Source organism: Chlorocebus sabaeus, chromosome 21 (genome assembly GCF_047675955.1).
Source record: "Chlorocebus sabaeus isolate Y175 chromosome 21, mChlSab1.0.hap1, whole genome shotgun sequence".
In the NCBI taxonomy this organism is placed as follows: domain Eukaryota; kingdom Metazoa; phylum Chordata; class Mammalia; order Primates; family Cercopithecidae; genus Chlorocebus; species Chlorocebus sabaeus.
Genome location: NC_132924.1, coordinates 93887718 through 93913134, shown reverse-complemented (window position 1 = coordinate 93913134; position 25417 = coordinate 93887718). Strand labels below are relative to the sequence as shown.

Sequence of the window (25417 nt, the reverse complement as noted above, 5' to 3'; positions counted from 1 at the left end):
TGCCTTTGATCTAGCTCAAGTTCCATTTGTAATTAGAACAAAGAAATCCACCCCTGGACACTACTGGCGGTAAAATTAGACTTGAAGTTAATCTAGGGATATAAATAAATGCACGTGCTTGTACTCGTAGATAAGAAAATTATGACATACTACTTACGGAGCCGCTTGTTTGCGGGAATTTTAGATAACTGTGCAAGCCAGAAATTGTTTCTTTACATCTCTGTCGCCTGTAAAATCTAGTTGGGCCAAGTCTTAATATTTTTTTTGGGGGGGGGGGTGGGCAAGGAATTCACACCCAGATAACCTATCATAAAAAGGCTGAGTAGATTTGTCTAGGGTATTCCATACGGTCTGAAGGGTGATTTTTAGGTAACTAATTCAATTCTAAGTTGGCAAAGTTTAAGGAATTGTGTGTATGCTTTTGGAAAATCCCATAACCATTTAAGGAAATAAAAATACATAAAATGTAACAAGCTCATGGAAATCTTTATGCCCTGTGAGTTAATGACTTTTTATGCTTTAAATTTTCATAGAGTATGATTAATAATCATATTATTACTTATAAAACTTAGGAAAATATAACAATTTAAACTGTGAATGTTGCTTCAGGAGGCTGCCATTCTTAAGCAAATTGTTATTTCCATTTTTTGTGTTCTATTAACAATTTTATTCAAAATTTTCTGTTACAAATTTTATTGTGCAATGTTATGTGGCTGCCTGGCTGGCATTGCCCAGCCTTTTTTTCATAGGGCTATTACATGTGGTCTCTAGAAGATGACATTTTGGTTGAGCTGAACCTTATAGATGGCCCCATTTTAAAGGACAAATTAAGTCTTACTTAAGTGAGTAATCTGAAAATATCTAAAATAGCATTCCTTTTCTCAACATTAAAGCATTAATTTCTCAAAATTAAAGCATTGGGTAGTTAAATTCACCATTTGGAAATGTAAAATCACAAGTTGATCTTATTGTAGTTTATACTTCTTAAAAGTTCGATTTTTAAGTGAATCATTAAATTACCTGGATCATTACAAGTTCTTAAGATTTTAAACTCCATTTCTTTAAAATGTTTGATACTTATCACTCCTATTTACTAGTTTTTCACTTTTCTACATTGTGCTTTTTAATTATAGAATCATCACATTCCACTTCTAAAAGGAGCTTTAAAGATGGCCTGGTTGAACTTCCTTCCTTTGTAAGTGAGGAAATTAAGTGCAGATTAAGTGACTTGCCAAAGATCAAATTGTCCAATGGTGGCAGTGCCAGGAACAGAACTCAGCTTTCTTGCCCCTAGACAGTGTCTTTAACTTGACCCTTACTGAGTTTTGAACCTTAGAATTACTAAGATTGTTGTTGTTGTTATTGTTCGATAAAGAATCAAGCTTTGAAAAATTTCTTAATACTTTATATTGTGTGGAAAAAAAAAAAGAACCAAATCATTCAACAAAAGTATCACTCCTCTTAGAAATGAACTTTGCAAAGAAGCACCTATTCCTGAAACTCTTCCAGGGCTCTTTGTGTCCCCAGAGAATGTAAACATTATTTCTTTGTTATTACCCTGTACTTAAACCTTCTAACTTTCTATCTTTGTGTGCAGTGTGTGTGTGAGTGTGTTCCGATTTATTGACTTATTTGGATTGCTTCCCTCTTTCTCCAGCCCTCCTCTTCTCCTAGTATCACCTACGCTTCAACAAAATAGTCCAGGTTAAGCATCTTGTGTACATTTTTCTGTATTTTGCTTCATACAAAGATAGATTTACTCATGCCTGTCCATGACAGATACACACTACTATACATGTAAATCCTTGATTTTTTTGTTGTTAAATTAGTTTCTCATTTGAGTTAGAGTCATAGGAGTGGAATTGCTATGTAAAAATATATGCGATGATAACAAAAACAAAAGTAGCCAACCTATCTAACTAACATACAAAATAGCTACTGCTTCTCACTATGTTTGCCAGGCACATTTACTGTCTGTTTCCTAGCCTGTAAAATAGGAATCATAGTTACCTATTTTTTAGAGTTGTTGTGAGGAGGATTAGAGTTAACATATATACAGCACTGAGAACAGTGGCACACAATAAGTGCTATCTATGCAATAGCAGTATTGCAGTTATTACTGTAACTACTACAATAATGATGATGTTCTAGCAGATTACCAGGAGGTGGACTGCTACTATCATTACGGTACTAATCATAGTAATTGTTGTTGTTATGATTAATACTGCTACTATTGCTACCACTACTGCAATTCCTTTGATCCAGCAATCTTGTTCTGGGAATCTGTTCCCTAAAAATAAAAGCAGTAATTACCCCGTTATATGTACAAAAATATTTGTTGCCATCTTGTTGGTAACATCGCACTCCTAAATTTTTGCCAATCTGAAACATTTAAAGTATTATCTCATTGTTACTTTATTTTGTACCTACCCCACTACCAGTGAGCATGAGCATCATTTTATATATATTTTTCACATATATCATTTCATTTCATATTCATTAACTATTTCATATTTATCATTTAGGTTTGCCCTATATTTTAAGTGTTAATTTCATTTATGTTATCTGTTTCTATACAATAGTTAAACTTTTCTATATTCTTTGTAACATAATATTCTTTTATTTATTTATTTTTTTTGAGACGGAGTCTCACTCTGTCACCAGGCTGGAGTCCAGTGGCGCAATCTCAGCTCACTGCAACCTCCGCCTTCCGGGTTCAAGCGATTCTCCTGCCTCGGCCTCCTGGAATAGCTGGGACTACAGGTGCATACCACCATGCCTGGCTAATTTTTGTATTTTTTAGTAGAGATGGGGTTTCACCATATTGGCCAGGCTAATCTCGAACTCCTGACCTCATGATCCACCTGCCTCGGCCTCCCAAAGTGCTGGCATTACAGGTGTGAGCCACTGTGCCTGGCCTGTAATATAATTTTGTACAGGATTTTATATGTATAAATATAAATATATTATGTATAAAAATGAATATAAATATATGTATAAATATAAATATATGTGTGTATATATGCCTTCATTTCTTGACTTGGTTAAGATTTCTTTTTAAAAATGTTCTTTAAGATTATTTTATCCAATTAAAAATATCTGTTGGGGCTGGGCACGGTGGCTCACACCTGTAATCTCAGCACTTTGGGAGGCCAAGGTGGGCGGTTCACAAGGTCAAGAGACTGAGACCATTCTGACCAACATGGTGAAACCCTGTCTCTACTAAAAATACAAAAATTGGCTGGGCATGGTGGCACCTGTAATCCCAGCTACTCGGGAGACTGAAGTAGGAGAATCACTTGAAGCCGGGAGGCGGATGTTGCAGTGAGCTAAGACTGCCCCACTGCACTACAGGCTGACGACAGTGACACTGTCTCAAAAAAAAAAAAAAAAAAAAAAAAAAATCTGTTGGGATTTTTGTTAGAATAGTATGAAATGTATAATAGGCTAATTTTAGGGATACTCATTTTACTTTTTCAGTGTTAAGGCAATGTTTGCAGATCCTACCATTACCAAGTCAGAAGCCATTTTCAGCCTGTGCTGGAGACATTCCTGGTCATTCTTAACATTACTCTCATCTAGTTCTCATAATAGACCCATAAAATAGTTTTCTTAGTCTGTCTGTCTCTCTTTTTTTGGGTAAAGCAACTGGTACTCAGAGTAATTCAATAACTTGCTAGTAAGTAGCAGAACAGGAATTGAAAGTCCAGTTTTGTTTTTTATCCAAGTGTAGTAGAAGTTAAATTGCTGGAAACAGTGGTGGATTTATTTGCATGAAAGAAGTCAAGTAAACATCCTCAGAAGGAAGGGATTAGCTGTCCACCTGCTCATTCCAAATTCTCTGGAACAGTGCTTCTAAAACCTCAGAGTGCATGCACATCACCTGGAGATCTTGTTAAAAGGCAGATTTGGATTTAGTGTGTCCTGAGTTCTAACTGAGAGTGCATTTCTAACAAACTCCTCTGTGATGCCAATGCTGCTGGTCTGAGCGTCGCACCCTGAGGAGCAAGGCTTTAATACTAGCTTTTAGTTCTCATTGGAATTACAAGTAGAACACATCAGTGTGGCATATGAACCCCACTTCTTAAACCAGACTTCACATTCTGACTATGAAGAGGGAGATTGTTCCTCCCTCTGGGTTTGCAAGATTGATAACCTTGTCCCCATTACCCATGAGGTCAAAAGCTATAGGCTTTTACTCTGCACTGGCATTTTAAGTAGTCTTAGTTTTTTAAATCTATTTTTACTATATTGGTGCCTTCTTATCTTTTCTACCCCACTAGGATTTTAGGGAAAAGAAAAATAAATCTTAATCACAAAAACATTGGGAACCCATTCAATTTTGTTTTCCTGTTCTGAGAGTCAAAAATCAAACTGAGAGTTTGTTTTTTTTTTTTTAAATTAAAAAGTATATATTGAGTATTTTTTTTAAAATGTAAGGCATAGATGTGTTTTTAAGTGTAAGCCATAAATGTGTCTTAGAAGAAACAATCCACAGCACATTCAAGATCACACATGCTCTACAGTCTCTTTATTGTATGGATCCAGTCACCTTGATTTGTCATCTGTTCAGTGTCTTTTCCACATGATGGAGAAGCCAGATTCTAGTACTGTTGTACTGGAGTCGGCACAGAAGTATTGGGCCTTCTAGGTTTGTCACGAGTTTTGTGAATTCAGGAGGGGAAGGAGCTCATAGGAGATGATGTGGGTAGGTGAACTGCCCGAGGGTTCTTTTGAGACCATGATTCGCCTTCTGTCCATGGTGGAGTAAGGACGTGGGTTACCTTTACTTCAAATTTATACGCTTTTGCTACTAGTAAAATTTAAATGGTGTATTATTTAAAGAAATGAGAGCTTTCCACCATTTTAGAGACAACTTCTTAGCTTTTTAGTCATTTGTCTTTCTTAGATGGTAATTTTCTATTATTATAAATATGGATAAATATGGTTCTCCTTGAAAATTTCTGACATTGGCGAAAACTTAAAATTCATCAAATATGTATTTGTTTCTAATTTTCTAAATGGGTAATATAAACTCCCATCTCTCACCATTATCTAAGAGCCATTGTTTTTTACTTACCATTACTAAAGATAATAGCAATAGAGAAGAACTACCCTGATTAAATATGAAAAGTAACTTATAAAAGAAAGTCTAAAAAAGTAGACAGAAAATTAGTTTATGCTTTTGGGATATATGCGTGGCAGATGAAAAGACAGGAGGCTCAGTGCTCTGTTTCTTTTTCTCTGGCCATCCGTAGTGAACCTTAGGTGTTTGATCCATACAGAATCTGAAGAGTTAGATTCTTGGCAAGTAGAAGTTTGAATTCACAGGAAGGACATTTATGAATCATATTGAAATATTACATCTTAAATTGGTGTCCTCAGCTTTATGCTATGAACGGTATTCAAGTATTTTTGAACTCTTCCTAAGGAATAGTGGAAAGCCCTCCAGCAAATATTTGTGGTCTTTTAAAATAAATTTTAACCATAAAAAAATCCTTTAGTCAGCCGGACATGGTGGCTCATGCCTGTAATCCCAGCACTTTGGGAGGCCCAGGCTGGTGGATCACCTGAGGTCAGGAGTTCCAGACCAGCCTGGCCAAAATGGCGAAACCCCGTCTCTACTAAAAATACAAAAATTAGCTGGGCATGGTGGCGTGCAGCTGCCATCCTAGCTACTAGGGGAACTGAGGCAGAAGAGATGCTTGAACCTGGGAGGTGGAGGTTGCAGTGAACCAAGATCGTGTCACTGCACTCTAGTCTGGGCAGCAAAGTGAGACTCCGTCTCAAAAAAAAAAAAAAAAAAAAGAAAAAAAAGTCTTTTAGTCTCAGAGTAAAGCTGATCTACTTTTTTATATATACATTGTGGCTCAGCTGAGCAAAGACTTGAGCCGCTGCATGCTTCTTAAGGAATGTTTTTTGAGAAGTACATGGAAGATTCTTCACAGCACATTCTGCTGCGTACTGAGCAATAGGCTCCTTCCTCATTGATTCCACTCAGGGAATAATCCTGAGCTGGGATGTGGGGGAAGTGGAGATTACTGCAGTTAGACTGCACAGAAACTATCCTGTAGAATGAGGCATTTTACTCTTCTTTTCCCTGTAGTGACTATAGGGTAATCATATACTTCATCATGGAAACCAGGACAATGTGGAGACTGAAGAAAAGGGGATATTTCTGTTAACAATTATGACCAAACAACAGAGGCTTATAGTGGATCTCTTCTGGTCAGATCAGGATGCGTGGTCACCCTATCTATAGGAAAACATGATGGTCTAGAAAAACTATCAGTCAGAACAGCTCCAGGGTGCTATTGATTTATTCAGCTCTAATTCATTGATGTTCATTCTGAAGTGATACCCACCAGTAATCTCCAGATGGTATTTCAGCCATCATTTACATGGCCTATTCTTTCACAGCTTTAGCAAATAGTGTTACCTGTTTGCTCTCTTTCCTTCTGCCCATCCCCTGGTAGAGGGAAGCTGAGAAGGCACAGACTCACGAAAAGGCAGAAGGGAGCAGGCCTGGCAACATGGAACACACATGTGACTCACCTTGTGTGACCAGCCTCCAAATAATCAAGGCTTGATCTTACTTTTACATTTTAACAAATAGCAATTTAAAGGCTAAGTGTGGTGGCTCATGCCTGTAACCTCAGCACTTGGGAGACCAAGGCAGGAGGATCAATTGAGCCCAGGAGTTCCAGGTGCAATGAGCTATGATCATGCCTGGGAGACAGAAAAAAAAACACCCCCAAAATTTAAATCCTTTTTTTAAAGAAGGAAAGCTTCTGGTCCACTTTTTCCATTTTCAAGATTAACCAGTAAAAATTATGAAAATTTGAATTATTTGTCAAAGTCCTTTTCTATATACACAAAGCTGTAACTAAGATTCAGGTCTCTCTTTTACGTTCTTCTCTTTGCTAACAGGTTTGACATGAAAAGTTTAGGTAGGTGGTTTTAGACAGCCGTCATCCTTGAACAGAAATTATTTGTGTCACTGTCATCTTATGTGGGACTATATGTAACAGATGGCAGACAGTCGAAAGATAGAAAAGACTGTTTCTCGACTGTGACCTTACTATTTTATGGAAATTATAGGTACACATTCCATAATACACTGAGGAAATGCGCATACACATACAATTCTGATTCAGAAAACAACTTGATTCAAGAGTTGTTTTTATATAATTATATTCAAACAAAAGCAGACCATCTCCTCAGCACTGCAAATTTTATGTTTCTAAATCTTTGTTGAAAGCTAGCATTTTCTAAGTATTTTGCAAGAGAGATTGTGACAAATGTCCTGCCAAATAATATATTAAATATGTTTCTATCAAGTAACACTTCATTTAGTTTTCAAATATCTCCTTGAGCTTCAAGTGACATGTTGCAATACTGGAGAAAACGTAAGGAGCTATAAAGCCTAGCTACATATGATAACTATAATGTTCCTAACAATTTAGCCAATGTGAGTGGCATTTGAAGGATGATTTTCATAGTTAATTTGGAAAATTAGCAGAAAATAACGTGATTAGCAAGGAGTCTGAATCCCCCTCATAAGTTGCGCTTCTAGGTTTAATATCAGGTTTAGTTTTGAGTTGACCTAGTCTCGTTTTAGTTCAGTTTCTTGCTATAGGCATGCACTATATTTGTTTTTATTGTTATTTTCTCAAACCCAGTGAGTAAAGCCTCACTCGTTGAGGATGAAACTGCTCTCAGACATGTAATGTTTCTGGAATCAATTCCTTGAGAAAAAGCTGCTTTATTCCCAGGGTTGCTTGTTTACTATAGAATAAGGCTTGGTGTTATTATTTATTTTGACTAGTGTTCTGTGCACAGCTGAAATGTTTGGGTATACTCCTGTGAGAAAAACATTGGAACAGAGTATAATGCAAAGTTTTAGTTTAAAGAACTTTTGAAAACACTTTAGCCAGCTTCTAATCTGATATATAAATCTTTGACTTTGTTTTTCAGAAACCGTCTTTCTACTGGAAAACTTCCAGTGATAGAAAGCTCAGTTCTTATTACAGCATTTTCTACAGATTTCTAATTTGTTTAAAAATCTCTAACAGCTTATCTAGCAGGATGAAACCATCTCCCTTTAATTTAATTATTTTCTCATTCACTCACCTAACATGTATTAGGCACCACTACTGAGCCTGGTACTTTTCTATGTGATGGGGAGATAAGCAATGTTCTGTGCCCTCTGCTAGGATGAGATGGATGGACAGAAACAAGAACAGTAGGATAACTGCTTTATGAGGTCTGTGCAAAGAGCATTAAGAGGGAAAAGATCTGTAGGTAAGGCAGCAGTTGGGAGAAAATCTTTACACTCTAGTTGATGTTCAAGCTGGCCTTGAAGGAGAAGTAGATGTTGCCCAGCACATGAGAACAGGAAGGCTGGGGCAGCATGGTATTCCAGGCAGAATGCACTGCAGGAGTGAAGATGGATAGGCAATGGGAGGTGCATATGGCGCATTTTGGAGATGTGCAAGCAGTTTTGTTGTTTTCCATATACAGAATGTGTGTAGGAAAGAGCTGGCAGGAAGCATGGTTTAAGAAAAAGGTTAAGGGGTAGCTGAAAAGGGCCTGGTGTGCCCTGCTCAAGAGTTTAAACTTTGTTCTCTCCGAGGGAGTTGAGGGAAGATTAAATAAATGGTAGTTGAAGAAGAACCATAAAGAGTAGCTATAAGCAGAAGAATTTGATCTGTGTTCTATAAAAGTAACCGAAGGGTGAATTGGAGGTGGAATCTGTGAGCTGAAGAGTTTTATTATAAAGTAATTATAATTGGATAGCAAGAGAGGATGAAGGCCTGAACCAGCCAGCTGTGGCAGGAAAGGGGGAGGAATTCACGCGACGCCTTGCCAGTACAATTTGAAGGACTTGAGACTAATTAGATATAGAGCTGAGGAAAAGGGAGAGGTTCAGCCTTCCTGCCAAGTCTCCAGTTTACATGATTGAAGGATTGATTATACCATTTACAGGAAAAACAGTGGGAGGAACTTGCAGGTTTAGGAGGAATGGAGATAAGTTTAGTGTTAGAGATGTTGAAATTGACCATGATAGTCTGATAGGTAGTTATATCAAAGAGCTTTCTCTCTTGTCCATCTGGTAGACTTTCAAATAGCTGAAGATTCCATTTCAGAATTGATTTAGGAGTAATCTAATCTTTCAGACTGACTGAGAAAGATTAAGTCTAAAGTGACTTGCAGTAATTATAGGTAATGTATATGAGAGTCTCACTCTTTTTTTTTTTTTTTGTCATATGGATCTTCTATGAAGTAGGCCTTATTTTTATATCATTTCACAGGTGAGAAAACTGAGGCATAGGAAAGATCAAGCTGAATGTCATATAGCTAAAAGGCAGTAGAGCTAGAATTCCTAGCTGAAATTCAAAATTCAGTGGCTTCTCATTGTCGTGATGGTGAAGCCCATATACCTTGAAATGGCTTCATGCAGTCTCACCCCTGCCTGCTTTTTCCTTCTCACCATGTGCAAATTTTCCCTACCATGTCATGTTGCCTTCCCTCATGGGTCCGTTGTTCTTTCTGACCGGAAGGTTATTTTCAACCCTCCTCTTCCTGAGTAACTTGATAATTATCCTTTAGATCTTAGCTCTCTTAGAGAAGTTCCTTTGACCCCTTGGAATGGGTCAGGCCCTCCAAAAGGAATTCATACAGAAACTTGTACTATTTCGTCTCAGCACTTGATACAGTTCTCAGTTACATATTTATATCTCTAATGAGTTGATTAACCTGTGTCCTCTTCACTTAATTAATTGCTCCACAGAGATAGTGTCTGTTACTGTTCATCAGTGTATCCCTAACACATAGCACAGTGCCTGGCAAAGAGCGGGTGACCAATATATGATTTTTGAATGGAAGAATGACTTCAAAGCCCAGGCTTTTAATCATCCTGCCATATAAGAAATGTCTTGGAATACACCATTTAAACGATATACACTTTTTTTTTGTTTGTTGAAAATGGAAGAACTATGTGTAGTAACTACACTGATAATGAATTGTACACTATGATGAATGAAATAATGTGTTGACATGACTAAGAACTATGTTATTGAAAACTGGCTAAACATCCTATAAAGCCAGTATAGAATAGAGAAACCAACAGAAGTCATTACTTTGAAGAGCGATAAAGAGAGGAGATTTTATAACTGTAAAATAATTTTAGGTAATGAAATAAAATACCACATGATATGGTTTGGATTTGTGTCCCTGCCCAAATCTCATGTCAAATGTTGGATGAGGGGCCTGGTGCAAGGTGATTGGATCATGGGGACGGATTTCCCCCTTGCTGTTCTCATGGTAGAGAGTGAGTTCTCAAGAGATCTGGTTGTTTAAAAGTGTGTAGCACCTCCCCCTTCTCTCTCTTACTCCTCCTCTGGCCATGTAAGATGTGCCTGCTTCCCCTTCCACAATGTTTGAAACTTTCCTGAGGCCTCCCTAGCCATGCTTCCTGTACATCCTGTGGAACTGTAAGCCAATTAAACCTCTGCACTTTATAAATTACCCAGTTTCAGGTATTACTTTATGGCAGTGCTAGAATGGGCTAATACAGAAAATTGGTATCAGGAGTGGGGCATTGCTATAAACATACCTGAATATGTGAAAGAGACTTTGTAATTCAGTAACAGGCAGAAATTTGAACAGTTTGGAGGGCTCAGAAGAAGACAGAAAGACAAGGGAAAGTTTGGAACTTCCTAGAGACTCGTTAAATCGTTGTGATAAAAATGCTGATAGTAATATTGACAAATGAAGTCCAGGCTGATGTGGTCTCAGATGGAGATGAGGAACTTACTGGGAACTGGAATAAAGGTCACTCTTGCTATGCTTTAGCAAAGAGATTGTGGCATTGTGCCCCTGCTCTAGGTATCTGTGAAATTTTGAACTTGAGAGTAATGATTTAGGGTAATCTGGCAGAACAAATTTCTAAGCAGCAAAGTGTTTAAGATTTGGCCTGGTTATTTCTAAAAGTGTATGGTCATATACGTAAGTAAAGAGATGTTCTAAAACTGGAACTTATATTTAGAAGGAAAGCAGATCATAAAAGTTTAGAAAATTTGCAGCTTGACCATGTGGTAGAAAAGAAAAACTTAATTTTCTGGAAAGGAATTCAAGCTGGCTACAGAAATTTGCATAAGCAAAGAGGAACTGAATATTAATATTCAAGACAATGAGGAAAATGCCTCAAAGGCATTTCAGAGACCTTCACAGCAGAGCCTCCCATCACAGGCCTGAAGGCCTAGGAGGAAAGAATGGTTTCATGGACTGGGCCCAGGGCCCCGCTGCCCTGCAGAACCTTGGGACACTGCTCCCTATGATCCAACTGCTTCAGCTCCAGCTGTGGCTTAAAGGGGCCCAGGTACATCTCAGGCCACTGCTCCAGAGGGTGCAAGCCGTTAGCCTACGTAGCTTCCATGTGGTGTTAAGCATGTGGGTGCACAGAGGGCAACAGTTGAGGCTTGGGAGCCTCTGACTTGATTTCAGAGGATGTATGCAAATGCCTGGATATCCAGGCAAAAGTCTGCTGCAGGGACAGAGCCCTCATGGAAAATCTCTACTAGAGCAGTGCAGAAGGGATATGTGGGGTTTGAGCCCCCACACAGAGTCCCCACTAGGTCTCTCCCTAGTGGAGCAGTGAGAAGAGGGCCACTCTCCTCCAGACCACAGAATGATAGACCCACTCACAACTTGCACTTTGTGCCTGGAGAAACTGCAGGCACTCAATGGCAGCCTGTGAAACAAAGCAACCACAGGGATTGTACCCTGCTGAACCACAGGAGTAGAGCTACCCAAGGCCCTGTGGGCCCACCCCTTGCATCATTGTTGCCTGGATGTGAGACATGGAGTTAAAGGAGATTATTTTGGAGCTTTTAGATTTAATGACTGCCCTGCTGGATTTGGGACTTGCATGGGGCCTGTAGCCCTTCTGTTTTGGCCAGTTTCTTCCTATTGGAATGGGAGTATTTAGTGAATGCCTCTACCCCCATTGTATCTTGGAAGTAACTAACTGGTTTCGATTTTACAGTCTCATAGGCAGAAGGGACTTGACTTGCCTCAAGTGAGACTTTGGACTGTGAACTTTTGAGTTAATGCTGGAATCAAGTCAGACTTTGGGAGACTGTTGGGAAGGTATGATTGTATTTTGGAATGTGAAAGGATGTGAGATTTGGGAGGGGCCAGGGGTTGAATAATATGGTTTGGATTTGTGTCCCCACCGAAATCTCATGTCAAATTATGATGCCCAATGTTGTGGAAGGGACCTGGTGGGAGGTGATCAGATCATGGGGACAGATTTTTCTCCTTGCTGTTCTTGTGGTAGTGAGTGAGTTCTCATGAGGTCTGGTTGTTTGAAAATGTGTAGCACCTTCCTCTGCTTTCTCTTTCTCCTGCTCTGGCCATGTAAGATGTGCCTGCTTCCTCTTTCACCATGATTGAAAGTTTCCTGTGGCCTCCCCAGGCATGTTTCCTGTACAGCCTGAGGAACCATGAGCCAACTAAACCTCTTTTCTTCATAAATTACCCAGTTTCTGGTATTTATAACAGTGTGAGAATGGACTAATGCACCACATAAGACCCACATATAGCCAAGTAGAGGGAGAACACGTGCCCACAGATTTCATCAAAGAGACAACAGTCTTCTGCTAGCTCTGTGTGTTTTAATATGCTCTGCTGTCAATTAGGTATGCTAAGGCCAAAAAACCAGGAGATGGCTGCCATTGAGAAGACAGTTTATTATATTCATAAATCCCAAGACATGGAGTACACATCTCATTATGGAGGGTGGGGGGCAAGAGGGGAAACACTAGGGTCAATCACAAGGCAGAAAGAGAGATGGGAACTGTGGGCAAGTGCTTATACCATGGTTTCTATGGGAAGGTATAGGTGAGGCAGGTAAGTGGGTTTAGGATTGGCTAGTTTGAACAATTGGCCTTGGGGTGATTAGGGCAGGTGTATAGTGGCCCCTAAGTGGGAGAGCCCCATAAGGGAGGTACTTAGGAGTGTGGATTCTGGATTGCATTGTTTGTATTTGAAAAGTGCACCCCTGAGAGAACATCTCCTCTTGAGGACGGAACAAGCAATGAGGGAGGCAGCAGGCCAAGGCAAGGTGACTTAGGCACATTTTTAGGTTCTCCTGAGCAGGATGTGTCTGGCATATGCATGCAGAATAGATGTTAATGCATCAAAAGAAGCTAGAAACATGACTAATTTACTGTGGCTGACCCACTTGTAACTTATATGAGGTTTATAATCTGTTCATTTCTAACAGACATGAGAATAATAATAACTGGCCTAATTCTACTCTTGACTGTGGTCCCCGGGTTCTTAACCTATATTATAGGCCATTGACTCCTTTGGCAGTCTTATAAACCTGTGGGCCTATTGTCAGAATATTAAACTGCATTCTACTTTGTGGATTAAAATACAGATTAATAGTAGTGTGATATTAATATAATATTACTATTAATCTGTATTTTATTTCAGATCCATTATTTCAGAAAGGGTTGTTAAATGGTAATACTCTAGAATGCTTCCTATAAATATTAGCAGAAATTCTTCCATAAAAGATTAATATAATTAATATATTACTATTAATCTGTATTTTAATCCACAAAACAAAATGTATTGGCTTACAAAGGAAATTATGTTGAAATACATTTGTATTTACAGGTTAAGAACCACTGAGCTCCCATTCACCAAAGAAAGTAGTTCAGACATTTAGACTGAACCTGACTTCTACAGGAGACCCACTGCCCCTCTTTCTAAAAAGGAGTTCTACATGCTGTGTAGGGTAGTGTTTTCACCCTCTGTGAAACATACCTTGCCTATTTCTAAACTTGGGAGACAGTGACTAACCCTGATGCTTCAAAGCCCAACAGCTTGAATTTGAATCCCAGCTCTACCACTCAGGATCTGAGAGATCTTCAGCAGGGTATTTCCCTTTTCTGTGCTTCATGGCACTTTTTTTTAAAACAGTTTGTAATTGTTTTCTTTGTATAATTGTTGCCTGTGTTCCCCAAGAGGTTCCAAGAAGGCCTAGATCTCTTATTTATTGTCAGTCTCTGAATCTTGCCCAGTCCAAGGCACATAGTAATTGTTCGGTAAATATTTGTAATAAATGATGGAAGTTTGAATTCACTAGCAGATTTTCCAAGCAGATAGCCATAATTTACTGTTCAAAGCTTTAGAGCTCTACACAGTCTGTTTACCTTGGAGCCTTCATGCAGAAAGCACGTTTTATGGCCACCACTTGAGTTAGCGCAGACTCATTTCTACCTTCTATGTATTCTTTATATCAGCATTTAAAGCTAAAGCTGTAGCACGTAATGGTAATTGATGTTTATTAAGATACCAGAAATTATTAAAAATCAGGGTAAGTTGAATTTCACTACATTGTACTTAAGAAGATAAATACACATTTCAAAAAAAATTCCATCAAAGAAGGAAAGACATTTCAAACTTAAGAATTAATAATATGCAGCTTTTAGGAAAGCTTCCCAGGAAGACTTCTTCTTAATTTGTTTTATTTATTTATTTTTTTTTTAGTTTTTAAATAATGAAAATATTTAAAACATATACAAAAGTGGAAAAGCACAGTATAATTAATCCCCAATTATTCATTACCCAGTTTCAACAATTATCAACACGCTCTTCTCTACTTCCCACCTAACTTCTACCGGTCATGATTAATTATTAAACCATATCCCAGCCATCATTATGTTTCATTTATTTTTTTTCTTACAAGTATACATATCAATATATTTCATTTAAAATTGCTTCGATATATAAGTCTAGAAAATAAAGACCCTTAAAAAAATAAATTTAATTTATTCTCATACCTAAAATAATCAAAGTAGTTTCTTAAAATTTCCAAACATTCATTCAGGGTTAAACTTTCCTCAGTTGTATCATAAATGTTTCTATGTAGTTGATTTGTTTGAATCGGGATCCAAACCAGGTCAATGTATTGCACTGGGTAATCTCTATTTTAATCTATAAGAGTTTCTCCTTCTCTCCTTTTTGTTTTAAGTTGCCAGTTTTTTTTTTGTTTTGTTTTGTTTTTCAATTCAAGAAAGCAGATCATTTGTCCTGTAAAATTTCTCACATGCTTGATTTTGCTAATTGCTTCCCGTGGTGGCATTTAACATGTTTAAATCTATTTCATATATTTTTTTATTGACTGATAGTGCGGGAGGATTGATTTGACTCAAGTTTGACCTTCTGGTGAAAATACTTCATAGGAATTTCTGTGTGCTTCTGATCGTACCATGTTGGGAGACACATTATGTCTAGTTGTCTCTTTTTGTGACACTAAGAGTGACCAGTGGGTCCTGGATCATCCGCCTACTTTTTCCATTCTGACTCCCCACCAGCCTTTCATTTAATGCAGTGGTTCTCAGCCCTGCCTACCTGTTAGAATATCTGTGAAGCTGCTACACATTTCTGATGCCCAAGCCCTACTTCCTAAAATTAGTCCAGGGTAAACCTGTGCTCAGTAATTTTTTTCAGTCTTAAATGATTCAAACGTACAGACAGGATTGAGAACCAATGACCTGATAGAATTGCAGCCATTGAGGATCTTTTTTTTTGAGATCCATTATTTGAGAAAGGGTTGTTAAATGGTGATGCTCTAGAATGCTTCCTGCAAATATTACAGAAATTCTTCCATAAGAAGTTTAATCAAGTCCTTGGTTCTTCCTTTAGTTTGTTTGGGAAAAGTAGGATAAATAGAAATCATAGATTCTTGTCAGTTTTCTGAATGAGTTGAGTATTCAACTTTATACAAAGATGACCAGAGAATTTTGTTCATTCTGAGTTTATATACTTTAGCACATATATGTGTTAGTATGAGTGTATATACTTTAGCGCTTTATGAATCAAAGGGTTACATTTAATGTTATTACTATTACTATCATTTTAATGCTTAAGTTGTTTGAATTTTAGCCAGTGGGAGTCATTTTAAATTAACTCCTGTGACTTTTTTTGACAATATTTAATTGTTCAGTAATAGTATTTAATTGCTTCCTTGCCTTTAAGAATGACAGTGTGTTTTAGACACATCTTATATGTTTGATAATTTATTTGTTCTGTGGCCTCCTCATCTTGTGCAGTTTCTGTCCTGAACCTGGGACCAGCCACTTAATAGTTTTGTTTTCTGTATCCCATTTGGGTGGTATTCTATTTGGTGCCTATGACGTGATTACAAAATGGAATGGCAGATATTTATAGTAATAGTAAATTTCAAGATGTAGCAAATGGTAATTGGGAAAGACATTATGTAACAAAATCCTTAATTTTCCTATTATTAATCCTGCAGTGAATGTTACGTAAATCTTTGGTAACCAGTTTGTACTTTTTTCTCCCCAGTTAATGTCCATCAGTGTGTTGGCAGTTTCTGCTTGGATGAGGGACTACCTAAATAATGTTCTCACTTTAACTGCAGAAACGAGGTATACTTTATAATTATTGATTGAATTCTTTCATGCTTTCTTTTAAGTAACTTTGCCCTCAGCTCTTTATACGATAGTGCTCTCCCTTGGTCTTTTGGAAAAGTTTTTCCTGCCCATAGCAACCTTTGTCACAGACACTTGCATCCTCCAGAGTTCTCCTTAAGGTGAGCCTCTGGTCCTAGTGGGAATCAGGTGACAGCATGTTTATATATACATTTCTGGGTATGGTAATAGCAGTTGCTTGTCCTTCTGGTTGTGTGTCAGCCATGTCATAGGTGCGTGTAAAGAACCAGCATAGTTACTTTTCCCTAAGAAAATTACCATCAGCTTCCTCTTACCTTCATATTCTTGGGTTAATGAAAACCATACACCACAATGATTTTTTTTTGTTCTCAAATTTCAAGGTTAATCTACTAATAACACAGGGGACAAATTACTTTTTACTCCATCATCTCTGAATAGAGACTGTATTATAATATATGACATCTGAATTGTGGTAAGGATTAAATGAAAAACATTTTTTTTCAAGTCCTTAACACAGGGGAGCTTAGCTTAATAATGGTTAATTTTTATCATTAATACTGGTTTCGGTTAATGAATTTTTCATTGTGTTCTAGCAAAAATCATTTCTACCTATTCCTTTCTTCAAATGTAGATTGATTTTCCTTTGCATAGCAGTCTTTTACATTTTGGGGGAGGATCAATTGTCAGGGAAAAGAAACGTAGTGCACATGGGGTCAAAGATTAGAGAAGAGGAAGGAGATTCCTCCCAGCTGGGAAATAGCAAAGGCTCCCATGTGATTTACTTAGGCTAAGGCTTCGGAGATAATTATAGATGGACCTTTTATCAAGGTCCCGTATATTATATATTAAATGAGTTGGGGTAGGAAAGCTACCACTTCTATTAAAAAAAATCAAACACTGCCAAACCAAAAATAAAGCAAGTGAGCAAATAAACATAGAAACAATAGCACAGTGATTTTGAAAATAACAATACAGTCACTAGTTTGGAGGCATCGTGATTTAAAGAATTATTAACACAAATCACAGTTGTGTCTTCTACTATGTCTTGGGTGCATTTTGATTATATTTTATTTCTAATACATTATTTTTCTTCTTTCAGGGTAGAGGAAGCAGTCATTTTGACTTACTTTCCTGTGGTTCATCCGGTCATGATTGCTGTTTGCTGTTTTCTTATCATTGTGGGGATGTTAGGATATTGTGGAACGGTGAAAAGAAATCTGTTGCTTCTTGCATGGGTATGATGTTATATTTTCTCTTTATTATAGTTAAAAAGATTAACCAGTAATGTATTATTTTTTAATCAGTTCACAAGATTAGGGAGCAGTGATAGCAGTAACAACATCCTGTAAGGAGGGAAGCTTTCGTTTCACAAGAGATTATTTGAATACACGTATTTGCTGTAGTTGGATGATGAGGTATGGAAATATATATAAGCAATTTAATTATTTCACTCCAGCTACGTGTTGACATTTTCATTTGAAAGTATGAGTTTTTTCTAGTGTCCTTGTCATTATTAGCACTCAAAAAGTCCCCTTGGGACTGGAACTGAGAAGCCATAAAGGAACTGTTTCTTTCTCTTCTATTTTTAAACAAATTCACCCTGTAAGCTCGTGTGGAAATTCAGATTGTGAGGTAGCAGACATAGGTAATAGCCCTGTCACCGCCTTTATATAGCTTAGAGAACATAAACGAGTCTCAGTTTCTATAATCTTAGTTTATTTTTTTAACTCTGAGAGTTGCACTAGGTACTTGTTAAATTAGTTTCACCATTTAAATTCTGTGATTAGTCTTTTAACTCAAAAATAGGCGAACATTTTTAACATTAAAAAATTGAGTTGATTAAAATGCTGTTTATATAGATATTTTTAGAAGAGCACTTAATGTGTAAAATATATCCTAGTGGCACCAGGTAGTGAGATTACTAACATACAGTCGCAGACATATAAGGCTGAAAAACTAATTCATTGAGTATATGCTTTCTTTGTAGTAGGTCTCAGCCCTGGCTATGCGTTAATTTCATGTAAAGAACTTAAACAATTTGAGTGGTGTGCTGGTAAGCTGGATCACTGGGCAGAAAAAAAGCTCAGCTTTGTAGCATTTGAGGATTTCCGTGGGGTAAATTCTCCAGCATGGTCATTTTTAAGTTACCAACATGAAATCATAACTGAATGTGGAGCTGGGGACAGATGAGAACAAACTGGCTCTAGGAGTCAGCTCCCACACACTTGTGCTTGACTGGCTCCCATGCCAAGCCAATTAAAACAGAATCTTAGTGTGAAGTTGGACTAAAGCTTTGCGTTTCACAGTATAACCTGTGCTAATGTATTACTTAGCTTCTTGGAGGATAACTGTTCAGGTTGAATACTGGAAAACACAAAAATTAGCCGGGTGTGTTGGTGGGCGCCTGTAGTCCCAGCTGCTCGGGAGGCTGAGGTAGGAGAATGGCGTGAACCCGGGAGGCGGAGCTTTCAGTGAGCCGAGATCGCACCACTGCACTCCAGCCTGGGTGACAGAGCGAGACTCCGTCTCAAAAATAAAAAAATAAAAAATAAAAAAAATAAAGAAAATAAACCACACTTAGAGAAGGGGAAACATGCCTACGGCTTTGTTTCTCTTCATATAGGTATACAGTGAAAGGAGAATGGTGGAAAAGTTTGGGATCTAATTTTGCAATTTTAGATGTTTGGGCAATAATTTAAACATAAACAAAAGGACTTACTTTACGTGAACCTTCTATAATTTGAGTAGAGTATAACATATTTTAAGCTTTAAGTAAAAGGTCTCAGAATTCTTTTTGAAAACACAGTCTTACAATGATGTCTGTCTTGTATAACCAACTAAGGTCTGACTGCCATTTCCTCCCTCCTCCCAGCTTTTACTCTGCACAGCCCCTATGCAGTGGGATGCTAGAGGGAGGCAGGGCAAGTAGGGTCAGGGATTTCATGGAACTACAAAGGCTTTGGAAACACATTTTGAAAACTCTTTATGCATTCCCTTAGGCTGCTTAAATGCTAGTAATGCAAATTGACAAACAACAAAGTAATGTGGCCTGCTACTTGAAGTAGGGCAAATCTTAGACTTGTGAATGACAGTCCAGTTTGTAATACTGGAAAGAGCATTATATTGCAAAAATGGCATGGAGGACTGAGGTTCTAAAGGCTACTAATTTACTCATTCATTCTTTCTGTAAACACTTACTGATCATATATACCACCAATTTTTGCTGTCAGACCTGTCTTTATGAGATAAGAACTCTAACAGAGTTTGCACTGGGTGCTATGAGGCCAGAGAAGAAGAGCTCTAAGCTCAGTCCAAAGGGTTCAGTGCCACCCTCTGGGAGGATGATGAGCATAGATTGATTTTGCCTTTTTCCATCCCCACTTTGCTTCTTGGATGTACTGTTTTTTACAAAGCATCTTTTTATGCATTGCTGTTCCATATGTCCCTAGGTGACATCTACATCTTGGTTCCTCCTTCCTGTTGATTGCCTTTGGCAGTTCATTCTCCATTCCCTTGGGGCTGCCTCTCCTCTCACGGCAGGTTTCTAGTCCTTACTCTGTCTAGACCCAACGTAGCTTCCCCCCTTGCTAAAGAATGATCTGTGGTCTTAACTCCCATGTATCTATCACTCACAACCAGTTTGCATCTGGTCTGTTTCTCAGGCAATTTCCTCTCTGACTTCCTCCCCACATCCCTCTCCTCTAAACAGCTGCCAACTCCTCTCAGTTCAGATTCTACAGTCTTGGGAAGTTGTCCTCTCTTTTCTGTCCTCCTCTGGGATGCCCAAATTCAGGCTTTCCTAACTTCCTGCTCAGACAGGTGTAGAGACTCCTATTGGGTAATGAAGTATGTACCAACACCTCAAACATGCACCAAGCCCTTCTACAATCGAGCCTTTATCTGCCATTTTTTACTTTCTTATCTACTTCATTATTCTCTGGTTCTTTCTGTATTTTCTGATCCCTGAACAAACTTTCTTGCTTTGTTCTTCTCTACATTTATTCTTGCTGTCTGCTTAACCAGAAATTTCTTCTCAGTACTTTCATTTAAATATTACTAGCCCATGAAGACTTATCTGAAATGCTACCTCTTTAAATAATAATTATGACACTGATGATAATTGAAGTAGTTAACATTTCTTGAGTACTTTACAGTGCCAGACACTGTAGAGTTTTACCTGAATTTTTTTTTTAAATGAAGAGTTCTTGTACATGAGTTTATCAATTTTATCCTCTCTGCTGAGTATGAAATTGGACTAAAACTTTGAATTACCCTTATTATTCACTTAATATAGATGAGGAAATGAGGCATAGAGAGATTAAGTGACTTGCGTACGTCTACACAGCTAGTAAAGAGAGGATCTAATATTCAGACCATGGCAGTCAAATTCCAATATTTGTAACAATTTTGCCATTTTACTCTGTAATAGCTGATTTTTTGCCTAAGTGTTTACAAATGTGTCCTGTAATGTATAAAACATTTTCATTTTAAACCTGACAATAGTTATCTGAGATAGGAAATTATTAAATGAAGTTCAGAGAGGTCAGTAATATGCCACAAGTCATTCAGCAATAAGGATGGGAGCTAGGATTCAGACCTCGGCGTTCCTGATTGCGAAGCCCATTCTCACTGGGCCTTTACTGATGTCTCTAATAGACTTTTCTCAACTTTTGAAGCCTAGTGTATTTCCCTTATTATAAACTTCCTTTTCTTTTTAATAATCAGCCCAGACTACTAGACTACAAACAACTTAGTAATATGAACCATTCACCTTGCTCAGTGCTTTAATAAGTGTTTATTAAATCATTGAACAACAGACAATAAATTAGAATAGTGAACGTAGGAATGACCAGCACATCAGATTAAAGATGTTGCCTGGAAGGCAATGATGAGCATGAGATTTTAGCAGAGGAATTTGGCTGTTAGGAAAGGTTAGATTACAGGGGGAATGGCTCATGGGGGTCTGGCGGTAAAATAGTGCAGAGTGTGACATGATGTAAGATCTTTGGCAAATATTTGCAAAGTAACTTACAGTATTTTTTGTGTGCCTTTGGCCTTTTATCCTAATTAAAAACAAAATTTTAAGGAAGTTTCTTACTTTTATTTTGGATGTAAATATTTAAACAAGCAGAATGCATTCATCCAACTTATCCATTTCCCTGTATTCAAAGCCTTGTTTTACTTTTAAGACCTGTAAAACAGATTAGTGTAAGAAAGCTATTTTTCAAAAGACAATTGGTATCTCAGAGAGCTGCCATATCTCTTGAATGATTATATATATTTTAAAAAAAAAGCTGGCAGTTTGGCTGTTGTACTGTTCAAGCAAAAGTAAAAATGCCAATATTCAACAGACTGATCAAGAAAAAGTAAACGAGCCTCCCTCAAAACAGGTCTTTGTAACCAACCTCCCCGCAGCCCTCACCAAAAAGCAACAGAAAACCTCTACAAGCTAAGACGCCACCTATTGGAAAACATTTCCGAGAAGCCTTGGTCATGAATTTCATCCTCCTTTTGAATAATAGATTTATAGATATAACTTGTTAAAACACCCTAATTTAAGGTTCTCAAATAAAATACAAGATGCCCAATTAAATCTGATTTCAGATAAACAATGAATAATGTTTTAGTATGAGTTTGTCCCATGCGATATTTAGAATATACATATACTAAAACATTATTGATTGAAATTTAAATTTAAATGGACATGTTTATTTTTATTTGCTTTATCTGGCGAACATACTCATTAGATTTGTTCTTAGTCAGTGTGAAACTGTCGTAGAACAGAAATTTTTATGTATTTGTATGAGGAGATTAAGAATTATTAAATTCTAATTATAATGGGAAAACAAGCCAAAAATGACTAAGAAAAGAAACTGGAATATGCCATGCCTTTCACAGTAATTTCAGTAGTAGAAATTCCTTCTCCCTTTAAAAGAGAAATTGAAGCTAAATTGAAATTGGTTTTAAGCCTTAGATGGGTACTTCCCAAGGCTTTAGCTGTAGACTAAATGAAATTCATTTGTTATTGCAGTTTTACCTTGCTATTAACATAGGCATTAGGAAAGCAGTGCCAGCTCAGGGGGAATGTCAGCAGATTGAACAGACATGTTTATGATGTTGACAACAGCTGAATGTCACCATCAGGAGATCATCATTTGTCAGGATGTGATGCAAATATATGCTCAACTGCCAGCAAACCACAAGGTAGTCAAGCGCTTGTCAGAAATTCAGTTGGACGTACCTTACGTATTTCATACAAATGAATCATTTTTAAAGGAGATATGCTTTTTTTTTCAATTTTATTTTTCCAGAGACTTTAAATATAACTACTGATTGTGTGCTTGCACTTTTCAAACTTTCTTTAAATATAGAGTGATTGAACCAGATCTGAATGCTTTCCTTAGTGGAAATCCAGTGAAATTGTAATGGCCTTGGAGAAATTTCCCCTCTTTTTTCTTTTGTTTATTTGTTTAAAATCATAATGCAAATCAGCATATATTTAAGTAGTAATTGATTTTCTAAAGAGTCTCTGTTTAAGGCCTTCTCTTACATAGTCATGAATTTTATAATTATATAGCTAGTCATAAGTCCTTAAGTAAACATTAATCTATTAAGTTGTATGTCTTTATTATTTTGTTTATATTTTTGGTTGATAACCTAAACTTTATTTCTAAATGAAGATTCATCATACCATTTACCGTATGTTCAGTATCTGCCCAATATTTTACCTTTGTTTTCTCAAAATATACTCATAGCAACTCTATTAGACTAATTTTACAAATGAGGAAAAGTAGAATCCCCAAAGATACACAGCTGGTAATTGTTGTTAGCATTCAAATGCAGCCTGTGCTCAAAGACCACACATGTTTCACTACACCACAGTACTGTTATAAGGCATTTAACTAATTACAGGCATTGTTTCTAGAAGACTTAACTATACTTCATTTATTACTCCAAGGCATTCGGTAGTCATTTAATTTCTAAAAATACGGTTTTTTCGTATGCTTATTATAAAATGAACTTTAAAATTTCTACTGTGGTTATCATTTTTGCTTATCTTCTCAAAGAATCAAGCAGTTTCTCCTTTCCTTTTTACCTTCCTCACCTCTCATTCTCCTTTCCTTTCCTTTTGCCCTCGTTAATTGTGTATTGAGTACCCATCTGTGATAGATACTTGAGAGAACCAAGATGAAAGGGGTGAATAGAAAGAAAATTACAAAGCGAAATGTAATATTAAATGTATAAATAATTGCTGTAGGAATCCAGAATCAGGAGCAAATGGAGCTTTCCAGAATGTTTCACAGTAGAGTCTTTATTTGAACTGGATGTTGAAAATACATAAGGGTTTCCTGGTGGAGATGAGGAAGGAAGGAGATTTACAGCAACATGAAGAGTGTGTATAAACACTGAGGAGTGAAGGGACAGGGAAAACTTAGGCAAAACTTAGAAAGTCAGTGCGACTGTGGTGTTGGTGCACAGTGAGAAGAAGATGAAGTTAAGTCCAATTGTGAAGGTCTTTATCAAAAAGTTAGATGTTATTCTTTGGGCTGTAAAGAACCAATGGGTATTTCCAGCTTGTAATGAAATGATAATTCACATTTAAGCGGGAGACAATAGAAAGCCCTGTTAGTGATTACATTATCATCCCCAGAAGCCATGGATAAGGGTGTGAACTAAGTAAGACTTTGGGGCTGGAGGAAGGTGGCTGAAATCAGTAAACCTTGCTGAGGTAGAATTATGGATAAAGCATTACATGATAGTAATGCTTTTATTGCTTGACATCAGGAAATGAAAAATTATTCAGCATTTATACTTTTTTTATATAGTAGAAACATATCTACTCAATACATGTACTTTATTTGACTTGTTAGCTAGAATTCTTTAAAAACTATAATTTAAAAATTTTTATTTGCAATCGTCAAGTAATAATTGTATGTATTCATAGGGTACAATTTGATGTTGCAATGATGTATGTATACTTTTTGGGATTCTTAGATGAAGCTAATTAACATATCCACTGCACCCACTTATTTTTTGTGGTGAGAACATTTAAAGTTTACTATTTTAGCAATTTTGAAATATACAGCTTATCATTATTAAATATACAATTATACATCATTCTGTAGTCACCATGCTATGCAATAGGTCACTAAAAGTAATTCCTACTGTCTAACTGAAACTTTGTACCCACTAATCATCCTTTCACCATCCTCCTCTTCACCCTACCAGCCTCTAGTAACCGCCATTCTACTCTCTATTCCTCTGAGATCGACACTTTTTTAGGTTCCACATATAACTAAGATCATGTGGTATCTGTCTTTCTGTGCTGGCTTATTTCACTTAACATAATGTCCTCCAGGTTCATCCATGTTACCACAAGTAACAGAATTTCCTTGTTTTTTTTAGGGCTGTATAGTATTCTGTTGTATATAGGGACTACATTTTCTTTATCCATTCATCTGTTGATCGACACTTAGGTTGCTTTTATGTCTTGACTATTGTGAATAATGCTGTAATGAACATGAGAATACAGATATCTCTTTGGCATTCCTATTCATTTCATTTGGATGTACACTCAGAAGTGAGATTGCTGGATCATATGGTAATTCAATTCACAATTTTTTGAAAACCTCCATACTGCTCTCCATAATGACTGTACTAATTTATATTTACAAAAACAGTATACCAGGATTTTTTTCCCCCAAAGCCTTGCCAATATTTGTTATCTTTTGTCTTTTTGATAGTAAACATTCTAAGAGCTATGAGTTGATGTTTCATGGTGGTCTGAATTTGTATTTTCCTAACAGTGATGTTGAGCATTTTTTTTATCTCTTTGTCTTCTGTTGGGTATTTGCGTGTCATCCTTTAAGAAATATCTGTTCAGGTCCTTTGCCTATTTTTTAATTGGGTTGTTTACTTTC

The 25417-nt window shown here is 37.1% G+C and overlaps 1 protein-coding gene across 2 annotated transcripts in view; it reads left to right on the top strand.

The window, feature by feature from the left end:
- The window catches only part of TSPAN12 (tetraspanin 12), a 71450-nt gene that overhangs the window by 1775 nt on the left and 44258 nt on the right, over window positions 1-25417 (top strand). For both annotated transcript variants that reach the window (XM_007982707.3, XM_007982708.3), the window contains 2 exons: window positions 16390-16472; window positions 17596-17731. In XM_007982707.3, coding sequence (XP_007980898.1) covers window positions 16390-16472; window positions 17596-17731 — 219 coding nt within the window. The remainder of the gene's footprint in view (window positions 1-16389; window positions 16473-17595; window positions 17732-25417) is intronic.